Source organism: Melanerpes formicivorus, unplaced genomic scaffold, assembly GCF_026170545.1.
Source record: "Melanerpes formicivorus ecotype bairdi unplaced genomic scaffold, bMelFor1.0.p_v2 SCAF_5, whole genome shotgun sequence".
NCBI lineage: Eukaryota > Metazoa > Chordata > Aves > Piciformes > Picidae > Melanerpes > Melanerpes formicivorus.
Window position 1 is genome coordinate 27,760,350 of NW_027142357.1, and position 15,670 is coordinate 27,776,019.

The 15,670-nt window shown below is 40.7% G+C and overlaps 1 protein-coding gene across 1 annotated transcript in view; it reads right to left on the bottom strand.

Moving 5' to 3' along the window:
• Window positions 1-15,670, bottom strand: part of CNTNAP5 (contactin associated protein family member 5) — a 303,624-nt gene that overhangs the window by 150,924 nt on the left and 137,030 nt on the right. Inside the window, exons 5-7 of the mRNA XM_068138943.1 lie at window positions 8,009-8,212; window positions 5,953-6,137; window positions 2,563-2,706 (exon numbers count right to left, since the gene is read on the bottom strand). Coding sequence (XP_067995044.1) covers window positions 2,563-2,706; window positions 5,953-6,137; window positions 8,009-8,212 — 533 coding nt within the window. The remainder of the gene's footprint in view (window positions 1-2,562; window positions 2,707-5,952; window positions 6,138-8,008; window positions 8,213-15,670) is intronic.

The window sequence follows — 15,670 nt, forward strand, 5'->3', positions numbered from 1 at the left end:
ACAGGCTGCCTTGTTATCTTGAGATGCTTTCTCAAGGGGATTTATTGCAAGTCTGACAACTGCAAATGAGTTACAGAAAAGAATAGGGGGAATGATAATCATAGCCACCACCTGAGAGTACAATACATGGTATAGTACTCTGTTATTGATAATCTGTAGTTTCTTCCTCTGACTTTAAATACACCTGACTTGGAAACATTATTTATATGGATAAGTAAGAGGAAATCTATACCTTCAAAGCTGATGCATCGTTCTCCTTCTTGTGTGAAAGATTTCAATGGTAAAAAACCCCAATGCTGATGGGTATGGAAACCCACAAGTTTACCTTATTGACTCTGTCAGCATTCACACAGGCACAGAGAATGAAGCAGAGATTACGTATTGAAATCAGCCTCCCTTCTGAAGTCAAAATCCAGTGTCTCTGGACAGTAACGGCTCTCTAATCCAAAACCAGACAGCCCATCCTCAAATATCTTTTGTTACAAGACAAAGGTGTTTGGGGGACTAAAATTGCAGAACCATCTCTGGTGATCTCCAGCCAGTGGTGAGGGAATACAGCTGCACAATACATTGTTGGAAGATGTGATTCAATCCCTGCTATATTTAATTATTCTTCTTTGCTGTTGCTTTCACTACATTTCCACTCCAGACAACCCTAGTGACTACAAAGATGTGAAGCAGAGATGCTTGCAGCTCTCTGGGGTATGGACTGTTGCTTAAAATCCTCAATGAACTTTGAGTAAAAGCATGTAGTGCAGAGGAAGTCTGGCAGGCAAAAGACTACATTTAGCAATAACAAGTTATTTTAATTTGAATAAGTAAATTGCTAGGGAATTGGGAAGAGCAACAATACGGAGGAGGGACATCAGCCAGTGAAGGCTGGAAATACCTGAGAGCTACTAGAGGAGGTAAATGGCTATAATGGAAAGGATGTTGGAAAACAACAGATTTACAGGGGCTCTTTCCTATAGAAGGATGTTAGTCTAAGATTAGGAGGCACTGAGAGTGTGGCAACCTTTCCATGCACTTTGGATAAAAATGTGTGACAGACATAGCACATAGCAGCTCATAAATCTTGCAAAATGCAGTACAGCAGCCAGCCTTTGAAAACTATTGCATTAAAATCATCACTTCTTGAGAGAAACTGAAAGATGGGGACACATCCACAGTACCTCATATAGATGAAATGAGCAGGATTCCTAGACCTTTGATCTATTGTAGGCTGAATCAAGTACTGTGAGTATCATTGCTTGGGGCCATGCTGTACCCAGACATTACTTTTCTCCTTTAGGAAGGCAAAACAACCAGCTGTTTAATGACCTAAGAAGTGAACCTGGGCTCTTTGATCCCCTTAGAAAGTAAGCTGGGTAGAAGAGCAATTTAACACCGTTCGCAAGATTTGTGCCTCAGAGTCCTGAGTCAGAACAATCAAACTTTAGTTTATTAAAACAAAGTCCCTCGGTCCCAAGCTTGGAGAGCATCCTGCAGGCAGTTCTTGACAGCCAACAACACAACACAGGATGTCTTACCCATCACCTTTCCATTTTTCATTTCCTTGTGCATTCAGCCTCAGCCTAGGCAGAGAAAGCGAGGAAACAAAGGACTTCTTGTGGTCTTCTGCCTTTGTTGTAGCTACACCTTGTTTATACGTGTTGTTTAAGACCAGGCTGTATGAGGCTTTGAGCAACTTGGTCTAGTGGGGGGCTATCCCTGCCCATGGTAGGGTTGGAATTAGATAATCTTTAAGCAATTATATGATTCTCCCCTTACTACAAACTAGAAGATGCCAGGAGAGCAAGAAGCAGTTTCACCTCCACATTCTCCAAAGACATAGCATCAACCAAAAGGCATAATTCAAAGCATGGTGCAGGAGGGAGGCACAAGCTAAATAAAAAGCTGAATAATGTACAGTTTGTCAAGGCTGCATGGGAGTGTACTGCTCCTTGTTCTTATGAAATAAAATGTTCTTTTGTTTGCTTACAATATGTTTGAATGTATCTGTAACTCCAGACATTATTATGTATGAAGTCATGTTTATACTTCCTGTTAGCAGGCTGGATAAGGCTGTAATTCCTTTTGTTTTACCTCTACCATCGCACATTCAGTGATACTCATACCAGGTCAATGGCTTTCAGAACCACCAATATACTGAATGTAACAGGCAGCACACAAGTAAATATTTTGCATAATAAAAGAAACATTTCTTCTTCTATAAGACAAACTCAAATAGCAAAATAACAGTTTTGCTGCAATGGGGATGGACAGAGTTTCAGAAAATAAAATCCTATTGAACCACGAAAAAAGAAAGTCTGTATGACTTCTATCCTGCCATCAAAAAGACACATTTTAATCTTGAAAAACGAACTACAAAGTTTCTCCAAACAATTTCTACTATACCTGGAAAGTCGGGCAAGTGTATTAATTTCCACATAGCCTCAGCCTATTTTTGACAAGCTAATTATGCCTGTAGGCTAACTAAAACTGAACTCTGTTCATTCAGTGCCACTGGCAGCACCAACAGCATAGAAGCGAAGAAGGAAAGGATATGTTATTGTCTCTTACCACAGTATAGATCTGAGGTTTGCGCCTTTTTGCTAGGTCAATTATATTGACTCCGTTGTAATAAAGGTTCTCAATGCACCCGTGGAAATTTTTCCTCTGAAAGGTTCCTGGTTTCCCTGGGACAGGAATCCCTCCAAAACTGAGCTTTTGAAAAAAATAAAAAGAAAAAAAGAATGGTATTGAGTTATCACCCCAAAATCAAGAGGACAGAGCCTCACTACATGCAAGCAGATAGGACATTATTTAAGAATCAAGCCAAATTGACAGCATCATCTCAGAGCACGAAGCAGGGCCTGGTTACCCAACATGGGAATCAGAGGCTGAATGGCATTACAGCTCTTGGAGAGTCGCTGCTGCTGCAGACAGCTCACCAGTTAGGAAAAAGCTCTTAAGTGCCCCAACAGACCAATTCACCAGCCTAGTGCCACCAGTCCTCCAAGGTAAAAGGTAATGTTCAAACGGTCTCCAGTCTACAGCCTCCACTGGCCTGGGGGCTGCCACGTATCAGCAGACCATAGCAACCAGGAACCACTATGCAATGGGGAATAAACTCTTCCAGCCCACAGCATGTATCTGAGCAGTTCAGGTTTCAGCCAGTGGAGGATAGTATTACACACGCTGCACCTTGTAGTCATTTTCCTTGAATTTCACTGTGGTTTGGTCTTTACAATACTGGCACACGATACTTGGGGCTGAGCATCATAACAGAGACAATGTGTGCAGGATACACATTTAAACAAAGCTTCTTCTCTACTGTTGTCTATGTACTGCAAGATGTTAGTATTGTGCAAGTTGCAACTCATCACTTAACTCAAGGGCTGAAATCCCTCCAAGAAGAAAGAGCCTAAGGACATAAAGCTTGTAAAATACTTGGAGCCCACATACCCTAGATTCATAAGAAAACACACAAACAAACAAAAACTGCCAAAACCAAACAAATTCACACACACACAAAGAAATCCCACAACCAACCCCCACAACAAAATTTCTAGTGGCCCTGTTTTCATTTTCCAGCTGACACAGGTAATTTCTAATTAGCTCCATTGGCCTATTTTCACAAAGTCTTACTGGTAGTACTGCTGTGGTTTTATTCACTTTCCCCATCACAGCCATCAGCATTATGAGTGGCATAATGCAGGTGGGAATCCTGCAGCCACCACATGTGACAGTGGTTTCAGTACACCAGGAGCTGTGTTGCATCCTGCTGCATCCACTGCAGCAAGGGCACACACTGCTCTGCAGTGCTGCCGACAGTGATGGCTGCTGGAACCTGGTCAGCCTTATTCTAACTCTGTCATGACTCTTAACAGTTTGCCTCAGCTCATTATTACAAAAAGAAAGGGAAATTTGGGGATTATGTTTCCTCCCACTCCACCTAGCAAGCTGGGATACGTACCCAAATTAAACCTCCCTGGATAACCTTGAAAGCAATTCTTTGAAAAGAAGTCCTTAATGAACTTGCACCTCAGATGTATTAATTGATCACTTCAGAGAAATAAAGAATGAATAGTCTGCTACTTTACATTACTTGCAGGTTTGTTACTGTCATGAGGGCTTATGTGGTAGTAATGTTTGGGTTTTATTCCAGGGAGAATCATTAGTTCTTCCTTACAACACCAATTTCCTTCTTTCCTGTTCTATTTGTTCAGTCTCCCTTTTAGGCACTCTGTCCTGGGTTTCAAAACAGAATAACAATCAATATCAATTATACCACTGCATTATTAAGAAAACAGTTTCCTTTGTGATTGTTAATAATTTTAATTACCAAATTAATGGTCTTATTACCCTCGGTAAGGCATTTAATTCCCAAAGTCTGCTGAGATAAACTTTCAGTAGACTGTATTGCTGTAATGTTTTACTGAAAGATTGCCTCAGTGCAAGGAGAACTAAAACATATTGTGTGAAAAAACAGGATGGAGTGCCACAGAGGTCAGTGGTGATGCTGATTTACACTAGCTGAAGATCTCCAGCATGCTCCCTGTCTGGGACGTCTGGAAAAATGTTCTGCAGAATACATTGGAGCCTGAGCTTTCCCTAATTTGCATCAATCTTATAGCAGGAAGCAAGCAATTTTATTACTTTGAAATTAGGAAAGCTGATGACTCAACCATTTGGCTTTTCTCAATCCCATCTTAAAAGTAGTTACACCTTTGACCCTTGCTAGTCGAGCCTGAAGCTGTTTTGGAATCTTGCTGCTCAAATGTGCTGTCTCTACTAAATGTGCTTGAAATTTAGAACAGCAGTGCCAGGAGACTGGTACCACTCTCTCCACCTTGCTTTGAGGAATGCAAAGAAGGGAATTTCAGCTGGAACAAGAGAAGAGCAGAGAACAAGTACCTGCCACTGCTGAGTCACCTGCTTTTGTCCCTTGGGTGCTCTAAGAATTGATCCTTTCCAGAAAAATGAATCCAAAGTGCAGAGGGGAAACTTGTGGTCTCTTAAGCAATGAACCATGCCAGCTCAGTGCATCCAGACAGAGTGATGGCTCTGACTGTGCAAGCATGACCCTGTGCCTTGTGAGCTAGCAAGACTTAGTAGACAAGTGGTAATAAAAATGAACATGGATAATTTGCACACAGGTGTGCATTGATGCGGGGAACAGCTAAGGAGCTGTCTTGCATGGACATATGATGATATAATGGGTTTTAAAAGATATTTTTTAACTGCTACAAGCCATGAGCACTAAACTGCTGGAGTGATACAAACCATGCTCTGCCACACCTTGGCCTCATCACAGGGAAGCACACCAACTTTGGGTTCTGTGGGCAGGCAGGATGTTTCCCCTGCTCAGTCTCCCTAAAGCATCACTACCCCAGATATGAAAGAACTTGGGTCAGAACTAGGTGTCTTGACAGCCATACTCAGGGTCTTCCATTCCTAATGGGAAAACAATCGTCTTTATCTGATCATCTCTACATGGAGAGCTGTAATTTGAGGAACTGGTGGCTTGATAGAGGCACAACTCACAGCTGATATCCCCATGGTCATGTCAATATGGTCCAGAGATGCTGCATAATGATCCCATTAAAATCATACTGGAGATGATGACGCTGCACCTCTCTTTACAGATAAGTATAGTTACTCCCTGAAGATTTTACTAGAACCTTGATTATTCTTTTTAGTTTGGCTCAAAGCCTGCTGTACTTGGGAGTCTAAGCATAATCCCGTGTGTATTTGTCTAGACACTGGCATTTTTCTCAGACTGTTGTATATAGAATTGCACAGAGTCTATGTTTGGTGAGTATGAAAGGAGCTCTCTGGAAATGAAATACTAAATAAAGATCTTTGATGACAAAAAAACAGCTTAGAGGGTGGCTTTTTTTCCATCATATTAATTTCCTATCAATTCAGCCTCATCTCCTAGGTTATAACTTAAAGGGCTTCACACACCTCATAATCAATATCCAAATGATCTGAATCACCCTTCGTTCGGAAGTGTTGGGTGTGCTTGTCCACCGTGAAGTTCACTTGCTTGTTGAAACGCTCTATGAGAACCGAGTGCCAGTGTTGGTCATCCAAGAGGCTGCCCAGGGTGACAGATGTGTGGCTGTTACTGAAATGCAAGTTGGAGTCCCCTGGATAGGCAGAGACAGGCAGAAGACATCACAGAGTTACCTCCAGGCCCTTAGCTCAAGCATAGGAACTCAAGGGGAGCACAGAGCAATGCTCCTAGATGCAAACTAGATGCCCATCAAAAACAGACCCGTGTCAAAACTTGCTTTAGATTCCTTGGCCCCCTTGCTCATGTATGTGTATATATGCACATACACATACACACATATTTTTCCCCTGAAATCCTTGAAATAAATCAGGAGATTTTCCCAGTGGTGCACCCACACATCACAGCACACAGGAGTTCACCACCCTGTGTATGCCCTTCGTTCTGTTATGCATTCAAAGCCCTGGTTGTTAAAGAACTCTATTCAGGCTGCACCAAAATCTCCTGTCTATTCACATTAACTGATGACTTCTGACACTTCAGTTTCAGAGAAAAAAAAGCCACATGTCAGTGAAGCAACATGGACTCAGGTAGTTTGTTTAGCTGAGATTCTTAAACCTGGCCTAAATGTCCAAAAGCTTAGATCAAGAGTCATAGAAGTATTTAGGCCCTAACCCTGTTGATTTGTTGATTTCAAGCATTCTTCTGTTTTCCATCTGGCTATAGGTCTAAACACTTCAGAGTCTCTCATTTAAAAGGAGTGTGTGCCCTCTTGTTATATTCCAGTGGAACGAAGAGAATACGTGCTCCAAAACTGTCTGGTAAGACAGTTGTGAACAGGGGAATGAGACACTGCACTGTTACCTGCATTATCTGCTCCAGACAAACTTCTTACTGTGTCCCAGAATTGACAGTCTGAGATCTGTCCCTGTATGTTACTAGATGTTTGATCTCTCATTTTTATTAAAATCAGCCTTGGCAGTCTAGGCAGCATGTACAAGAACTGCCAATGACTCAGATCACTTTATTCATCACAGTTATTAAGAGTGAGATCAGTGGTGAGAAAACTTGGACCTTAATTCACTCCTCTCTTTCCCCACACCCTCATGTTTAACAGAGGGAGGTTTGTTTCAGCTTTCCACCTTGATAAGCCACTGAGACTTTCAGACCAAGTTCAGTACCCAAACAGGGTAAGTGCAGCTCCTGTGCTGAACGAAGTACAGCATTGCAGGCATGAATACTTCTGCCCAACTCAAACCCTTCAGTGTGAGAAATTAAGTCAACAGAAACTGCTGAGTCCAGTAGCACAGGTCACCCACAGAAGAAGCTAATGAAGATTTTGTAATCAGCCTTGGAGAGGAGGTATAGTCACTCTTGCTAACGCAGTTCCTGCCATTATCAAAGTGCTTTAGTGTATTCAGCAGGAAAATGCAAGCGTCCTTCTACAGAAAGAAATTAAAGCCAGGCTTTCATCTGTTCCTTTGATCCAACATGATCACACAGTGATGTGAAGGGCAGATATTAATTTTTCAATTGAAACCACCACCAGAAGCAAAGCAATGCCAGAGTGCACAATGTAATGACCAGAATGCTTTAATTTAAATTACGTGTTTTCAGCTCAGTTCCGATCACAGAGTGGGAAAAGCAAAACAGAAACCAAAACTAAGGGGTTTTCACTCCAAATCAAACTTCCTGGGAATACTATTCTTAAAAAGACCCAATGAGCTGCTCAACCTTAGCCAGCACTAGTTAGATGAGCCAAGGTGTCTTCTTGGCTAAAGCTATCAGGTACTGCATGAAATCAGTCATGCCTATCCTCTTTTGTTTCTCCTTGCACCTTCTCTAACCAGTATTTAGCTGTGAGCTGTCTGAGGCACTCAACATACTTTGTGGATCTCACCTGAAGTTTCTAGATGTAGATGCTGTCCAATATAAATATTTATAATGGCAAAGCAAGACATTCCTTGTTACAGTAATATGTGAACCAACAATCCTAATTACCCTTACCCAGGTTGATGTGCAAGGAGAGCTTCCCTTTCTGTAGTTCCAAGGTAATGTAGTCTCCACGCTGTCCTTCTCCATGGAATAAGACTCCATCCCCCTGCATGCTCTTGAACTTCAAAGAAACCACATCTTTGAATGTGCTCATAAGCTTCTGATTAAACCTGTAGAGGAGTGAACTTCTGCCATCGAAGTCTGCAATATCTGACTCTGAGAGAAAGAGGGTGACAAAGTGAAGAGCAGAGACAGCATCAGAGCTCTGTGTTTTCAGGATCTTTTCAAATATCAGTTGAAACCAAGTATTCCAGAAGCATACATACACAGGATATACATGACATTTGGGCAACAGCATTTTACCCATTTCCAACCCCAATCCTCTCTCCAGTGAAAGGGAAGACTGCAAGAAAATTACTCTTCATTTGTTCTCCCCTTTCTTATCATGTAAGACTGCTTTCTTGTTCACCTTTTTAGAACAGAACAGAAGCCTTCCATTGTACTCAAATTTCCAGATCATCCCTCACCATATTTGCTATTTGTCTCATACATACACCCAGGATGTAATCCACTACTTTAAACACTTCAGTTCTCTATTTTTCTGTAGCTTCATAGGCATCTGTTGAGCTGTTTCTGCGTGTTGGCCTTGCCTGCACCCACCTTTGCATCCAAATGTGCATCATCTTTGCCTCTGTGTACTGGCTTCTTGTTTGTGATGGAATTTATCAGCTGTGTTTCTGCATGCAAATTGACTAAACTAGCAGGACTAGCCAAATACCAATTCAAAAAGCTCTTGAAGGGATTTCATGGAACCAGGTATCTAAACTGATTATACACCTTCAAAAATCCTATTAGAAACATATTTTCCCCTTCAGCCAGGCTCTAAAACCCAATCACTGTGATGGGAAACAAGCTTTTAACACTTCAATTGCAATTAATATTTCCTTTGGCAGCAGCAGTACTCTTTCTGTTTTACAAAGTGGCATCTTAAGCAAAATGTATTTTTAATAAACTTTGTATTTTTTTTTTAAATAAAATAATCAGAACATTTCAGGTAGCTGTAAATATTTTCAGCTAACATACTGCATTCAAACATGTGACTGACATAATGTAAATGCAGTCCCAACTTGGCACAAATTACGGATAAAATATCTATTGCAAATAATAAATCTGGCAGTTGGTATTCCTTTTTCTCAGCAAAAATAATAAAGATTAAGAACATTAAATGATGCAGAATTTGAATAAGAGTTTACTGAGATGCATATCTACTGCAATGCATTCACATAGACAAAGAATACCTTCACAATCACCAAAAAAAAAAAGAGCAGAATCTTTGCTAACCATATTTTAATGATAATCCAAAGCTATCAGTTTTCCATTTTCTTTTTCAAAGTAAGTGAGAGGTCTATATACCAAAAGAATAAAAAATTTCAGGTCAACAACTGCATTGTGATCAAAGTCTCTGATTGAAGTAATCTAAGCTGCCTTCAAAATCCCAGGACTTTTAGCACTAATGGTAGCTTCATTTGTTCTCTTTGAAAACAGAAATCATAGGAGTTAGGTGGGGTTTGGGGATTTTTCTCTTTTTTTTTTTTTTTTTCCATTTTTTTAAAGTGGACCAGGTTTAAAGAAATAGCATAGAATAAACCAGGTTGGAAGAGACCTTAGATATCACCGCGTCCAACCTATCATCCAACACCACCTAATCAACTAACCCATGCAACCAAGCACCCTATCAAGTCTCCTCCTAAACACCTCCAACAATGGTGACTCCACCACCTCCCTAGGCAGCCCATTCCAATGGGCAATCACTCTCTCTATGAAGAATTTCTTCCTAACCTCCAGCCTAAATCTCCCCTGGTGCAGCCTGAGACTGTGTCCTCTTGTTCTGGTACTGGCCACCTGGGAGAAGAGACAAACCTCTGCCTGTCTACAGCATCCCTTAAGGTAGCTGTAGAGAGCAATAAAGTCTCCCCTGAGTCTCCTCCAGGCTAAGCAGCCCCAGCTCCCTCAGTCTCTCCTCATAGGGCTTATGTTCCAAACCCCTCACCAACTTTGTTGCCCTTCTCTGGACACATTCCAGCAAGTCAACATCCTTCCTAAACTGAGGGCCCAGAACTGGACATAGGACTCGAGGTGTGGCCTAACCAGTGCAGTGTACAGGGGCAGAATGACCTCCCTGCTCCTGCTGGCCACACTGTTCTTGATACACGCCAGGATGCCATTGGCCCTCTTGGCTGCCTAGGCACACTGCAGGCTCATGTCCAGCCTACCATTGATCAGTACCCCCAGGTCCCTTTCTGCCTGGCCGCTCTCCAGCCACTCTGACCCCAGCCTGTAGCACTGCATGGGGTTGCTGTGGCCAATGTACAGAACCCGGCACTTGGATGTGTTAAATTTCATGCCATTGGATTCTGTCCATCGGTCCAGCCTGTCAACGTCCCTCTGCAAAGCCTCTCAACCCTCCAGCAGCTCAACACCTGCCCCCAGCTTGGTGTCTTCTGCAAATTTACTGGACTCAATGCCCTCATCCAAATCATCAATAAAGATATTAAAGAGCATGAGATCTAGCACTGGAGCATGGGGCCTTAGTTTGCTATCAAGAGCTATAGCAATTTCAGAAAATAAATGGCCTTTAATAACTTCTGCATGTCAGTATGACCATTTGTACAGAAGTCTGATGGAACATAAACTTGCAAGGAGCTCAAAATTTACATTTGATGAGAAATTATGTCACTCCAAAACTAATTCCATTCCAAATCAGAAGGCAACTGATTGTATTTAATGTGAATATAACTACAAAAAAATTGAATCCTGGGATAAAATACTTCAGAATAAATTAAGACTAAATTCTTACCTGTGATATTAGAATTATCACATGCTGTTTAGCATCATACATAGAACAATTGCTAATTTAGGAAGTATCATAAATACAGAAGTTTTCCTGCCATTTTTACTTCTTTACTGGTTTTTACTTCTGAAATAGGTCTTCAGAAACATATCCTTCAGATATTCTGATTTTTCTCACTTGACACTTTGACTGCCAGAGTGAGGTTGGACTAAATGATCTTTTGAGGTCCCTTCCAGTCCATAACATTCTGTGATCCTGTTTCTACAAAGGGAATTAATTTCTAGTTTAGATCCTATGAATTTCCCATAGATACATTTAATAGTTCAATTTCTTTAAAGTAAACTGCAGGTGTATCATGAAAATCAGTTCATTTCAACACAGGGAGCAATTAAGAAATAGCTTATAAAGAAGATACAGTCTTTGATTTCCTGTGCATTTTACAGCTAAAATTGATAGTCCTTTTAGCTCTCAAAGATGATTCAGTGTTGCCATAATAGTAGCCCTTTTTCCTTCTTAAGATTTAAGACTTTGAACAGTCTGAATTCATAATTCAATCCTTTTTTCTTAACTCTCCACAAAGCCACAGCATAACACAGTTTCTTGAAGAGAAATTTACAGACATTTGACATTTACAGAGTATAACACAAAGGAAAACCCGTTTCTGGAAAGTTCTGCTTCACTAATTATCATTTGTGAGTACACTGGCCAATAAACAGCCCTGAATGAAATGGGAATATGTCAAATAAATGCTAACACTGGCAGCCAAAAGCCATTAGTGACAGTTTGCAAGACAATAAATCGTTGGCTTCCTGTTAAAAATCAAAAGACATAGCAGAACCCTAATACAATCACTCCTGAAAATCTGACTGTTTGCTTAGTGTTTATTTGCTCCATATATGTCCATAATCCACTTGCAGGAAGAGAACAAGGATAAGAAGTGTTGTAAATCCTAGAAAACCTGCATGAATGAAACCGGACCACAAAAAAGTGGGTTTCATTCTGGACTGCCTGCTGGTTTACTTCTGCTCCCTGAAGAAGGACTTCACTCTGTCTCAGTACTTTTCTACACTGTCCTCACCAACAAGTCATCAAATGTGGGATCAGCTAAAATATGCTTGTTTCATGTTCCTTCTCTCTGAACAACAATTCAAACAAATGCTTCTGCTGTAAATGCGTATGTGCTTCTGCTTACAGCCAAAGAAGTTGCCATGAAGTAGAAATAATTCATCATGGAATTTTTCTGAAATATAGTAGAACTCAAACCCTCAGGGGTTTTGGTTACATTATTCCATTTGAATTTCCAGTCCCAACATAAGTCCAAATGGCAGTTACTTGGGAGTGGGTGGAAACAAAGGCAGTTGAAACTAGACTCCCTAGTTAATCCATAATCAACTAAAAACAGAAACAACAAACCAACAAAACACCCCAAAACAAACAAAACCCCAAATAAACACAGCAAACAAATAGAAAAAAAAAAAAACAAAACACCAAAAACCAAACCAAAGAAACAAAATCATCAAACCAAAGCACAAAAAGGCAAAAAGACAAATACAACATTACATATAACACAAAGAATGTGACCACAGGGCTTAACTTGTGGGACCAGCTATGCTAAGAGATGCCAGGCTGGGAGCAATGCGAGAGCATGGATGGCATTTATTTGTGCAGCAATATACTCCGGAGCAGCAGCGGAGAGGATACACATTTATTCTAACAAAATAGTTCTCACAGTGATTTGAGAAAAAGTAAATACTTGGCCAAGTTTTCCAAAACACAATAACACTGCAATTTGAGACAGGAACTTCTTGTCTTGCATCAAAGAACAGAAGCTTTAACTACCTACAGGAAAGAGGAACTGGTCCTGGTCTGAACAGATGTCTCTCTTGGCCAGTCATGCTTTATTGGCTTGAGTGAGTCTGAAGCAGTCTGACTTCCATCTCCATACCCTTCTCAGACATGAAAACAGGGGATGAATGTGGATGTGGACCTCAGAAGTGACAGTTCTACCATGCAGATCTATCACAAATCCATGTCTGCCTCTTAGTAAGCAATCATTTGAGTATTTATCCAACATAACTGGTTACAAGCACTACTCATCAGTGCCCAGACTGTAAGTGGTTCTCCACAATGCATTCTTTTCTATTTCATAAGAAGACAAAGGAGAGAATGGAGGAAGGTGGAGGGAAAAAAAATAATACATATGTATAAATTTAATGAAAAAGCACAATATCAGATCATATTCCCTGAAGCAATGACAGCAGAAGATGAGAAATCAGAACCCTGACCTGCAAATTAAGAACTCAGCTCTCAAAGGTAGAAGATACCCTGTCTCACACCTTGTCATTGTTTCTCCTGTGGTTTCCCAGCCTGTTAAATGCACATACACCTGATTGTGCTGATGCATTTTGGGCTGTTTATAGAATATGACCAGCATCTTCAATGCAGCTATAAATCTTATCCCATGGAAGCAATTGTGTCAGCAGATTTTTATTCCTGCACTAAGCTAACGAGACTTTTCCCAAGTATAAAAGATATTCCCCCTTCACTGCCCCCAGCATCAAAAGCAATTGGTTTGTCATTTGTCTGAACATGTCCTCCATTGCAGCTCTGGTTATCTGTTACAATCACACTGCTGCTGGAGCCTCTGCTGCAAAGGGACAATGAGAGCTTACACATACCTCTGCAGGGAAATTTCCATTTAACTTATAAATCCTTTTCTGAACAGGTAATGTCAACATATGTTTTCAGATCAAGACCATCTCTTTCATATTTCAGTACCTATTTTGAGGATGTGAGATGAAATCTTGACAAGACTTTCAAATAAATGTAATTAATTTTCATTTAGGTGCATTCTTTCTGTGTAAGAAAGTAAACAACAATTAGCATGTGTCATCTGTGCATTCCAGCTGATTTGACTGCCTTGGAGTGGTTTCTTGCACAGGAACTTCAATCTGTGCAGGACAGGGTCAATCACACTCACATGCCTGAAACAGCTTTGTTGTTAAAACATGGATTTATGTTTTAAAGAAACATCAACTAGCAGCTAATTAGATGGTGACAAGAAAAAGTGGTGAAGGAAAAAAAAACAACAAAGATGCAAGCTGTCTTGCTTGGCAGTGCAGTTTTGGGGATAAATTTATAGAAGTAAATTACTTCTAGCAGGAATAATAAACAACAGTGAGTGCCATTCAGCAGCGTAGTGCAATCATGTTAAGTTAGTCCCTTTGGCAACCACTGCACATAGGACCTAATCTCTACCAGGATTCATCAGGGTTTTTTGTTACTGTGTCCTAGCAGAGCATTTGGTGACCTACAAGACCTGATGCCTTCCACATGTCCCCTACTAAACAGTAATCAAAAGCTTTGTTTGCCAAATGTCAGCACAAGGTTGTGTTCCTGGGACCTCTTCAGCAGAATATGCTGCACAGGACTTCATATTCCAAAAATGAGAGGTCAGAACCTTGTGCTGGCACAAGACTGTCACATTCACCTAACTGCATCACAAAATGCTTAAGCAGCAGCAAAGCTGCAAGCTTCTCTTACAGCTGTCATCTTCTGCTCAAATATGCAAAGGTAAAAAGGAGCTGATGTGAGCAGAGTTCACCCAAGGAACCACAGGCTATCTTCCACACCCTGAGGTGTATTATTGTATATTTGGCAGTAGTCCCAGGGTTTCAGCAGATGTGCAGCAGCACATGAAATTCTGGTGGCCTGCACCATCAGTGTCTGCAGACGTTTGTTTCAGCCAAGCAATGAATGTTGCCTCTCACACATAAAGTATCTCCAGCTTGCTTGTAAATGAAAATTGCAGTTTTCTGCCCCACTATCACTATAAACCAACTCTGTTTCCAGATCAGATGTTCTGCTTCTAGAGCAATGTTTTCCCGGAAAGTGAAAGGGAGAGCCAGCAGGCCAGCATCATCTGAATTTCATCCTGCCTATACAAGTAGGTTAAGAGGTAGAAATGACCCCACAGTCACACATGCACCGTTGTGTAGGATTTGGTTCATACGTGTTCTCCATGCACATGTTTTCTTTTTATCTTATACCTCAGAAATACATCCAAAGTTCAAATGCCTGTGGAAATCCTTTCTTCAGCTTCAGAGGACTTAAGATCAAGTACTCTGGGAATTTTTTTTACCTACAGAAGCCTTTAAGTCATTCCAACATCTTAAAGAAGACAGGGCATAAATGGGAATTAGGCACTCTCAGATGAATTTTTACGAGCTGAAGCCTTTGGTACAAGGAGGAATGTTGTTCCTACTCCCAGCCTTACATCCTTTCTTTCATACACAGACACTTGTGTGAAGGGTCATCTCTTAGAGATGATTCACATTTGGGATATTTATTCTCCTTCTAGATTAATTTCTTTCCTGGCTTGTCCAAGAGCCTGTCTCTACTGATTTCTATTTTTTTTCCGAACTCTTCAAATTATGGCTATATTTCTCGTGAGAGAATTGAACATGGTGGATGAGTCTGTGTGCTGTCAAACATTACAAAATGCAGTTATGTAGGTGTACACCAGCTCAAGATCTGCTGCAGATATTCTGTCAGTATAACAGTAAAGATGACATTTTATAAATGATCAAACATCTTTTGTAGAGTGCTGGAGTGCCTGGTTTAGGCATAGCCAAGACTGTGAAACTATCTAAGCAAAACTTGCAGACAGATATTGCTTGGCATATCTAATTTGCCAGAGAGAAACTTGAATGGCACAATTTATAAAAATGAAATGAATATTTCAACATTCTGTAAAACTTTTATGAGTCCTTTTATTTCTTTTTTTTCAATCTCCTACCTTAATTGTGCACAACTGTTTTTGT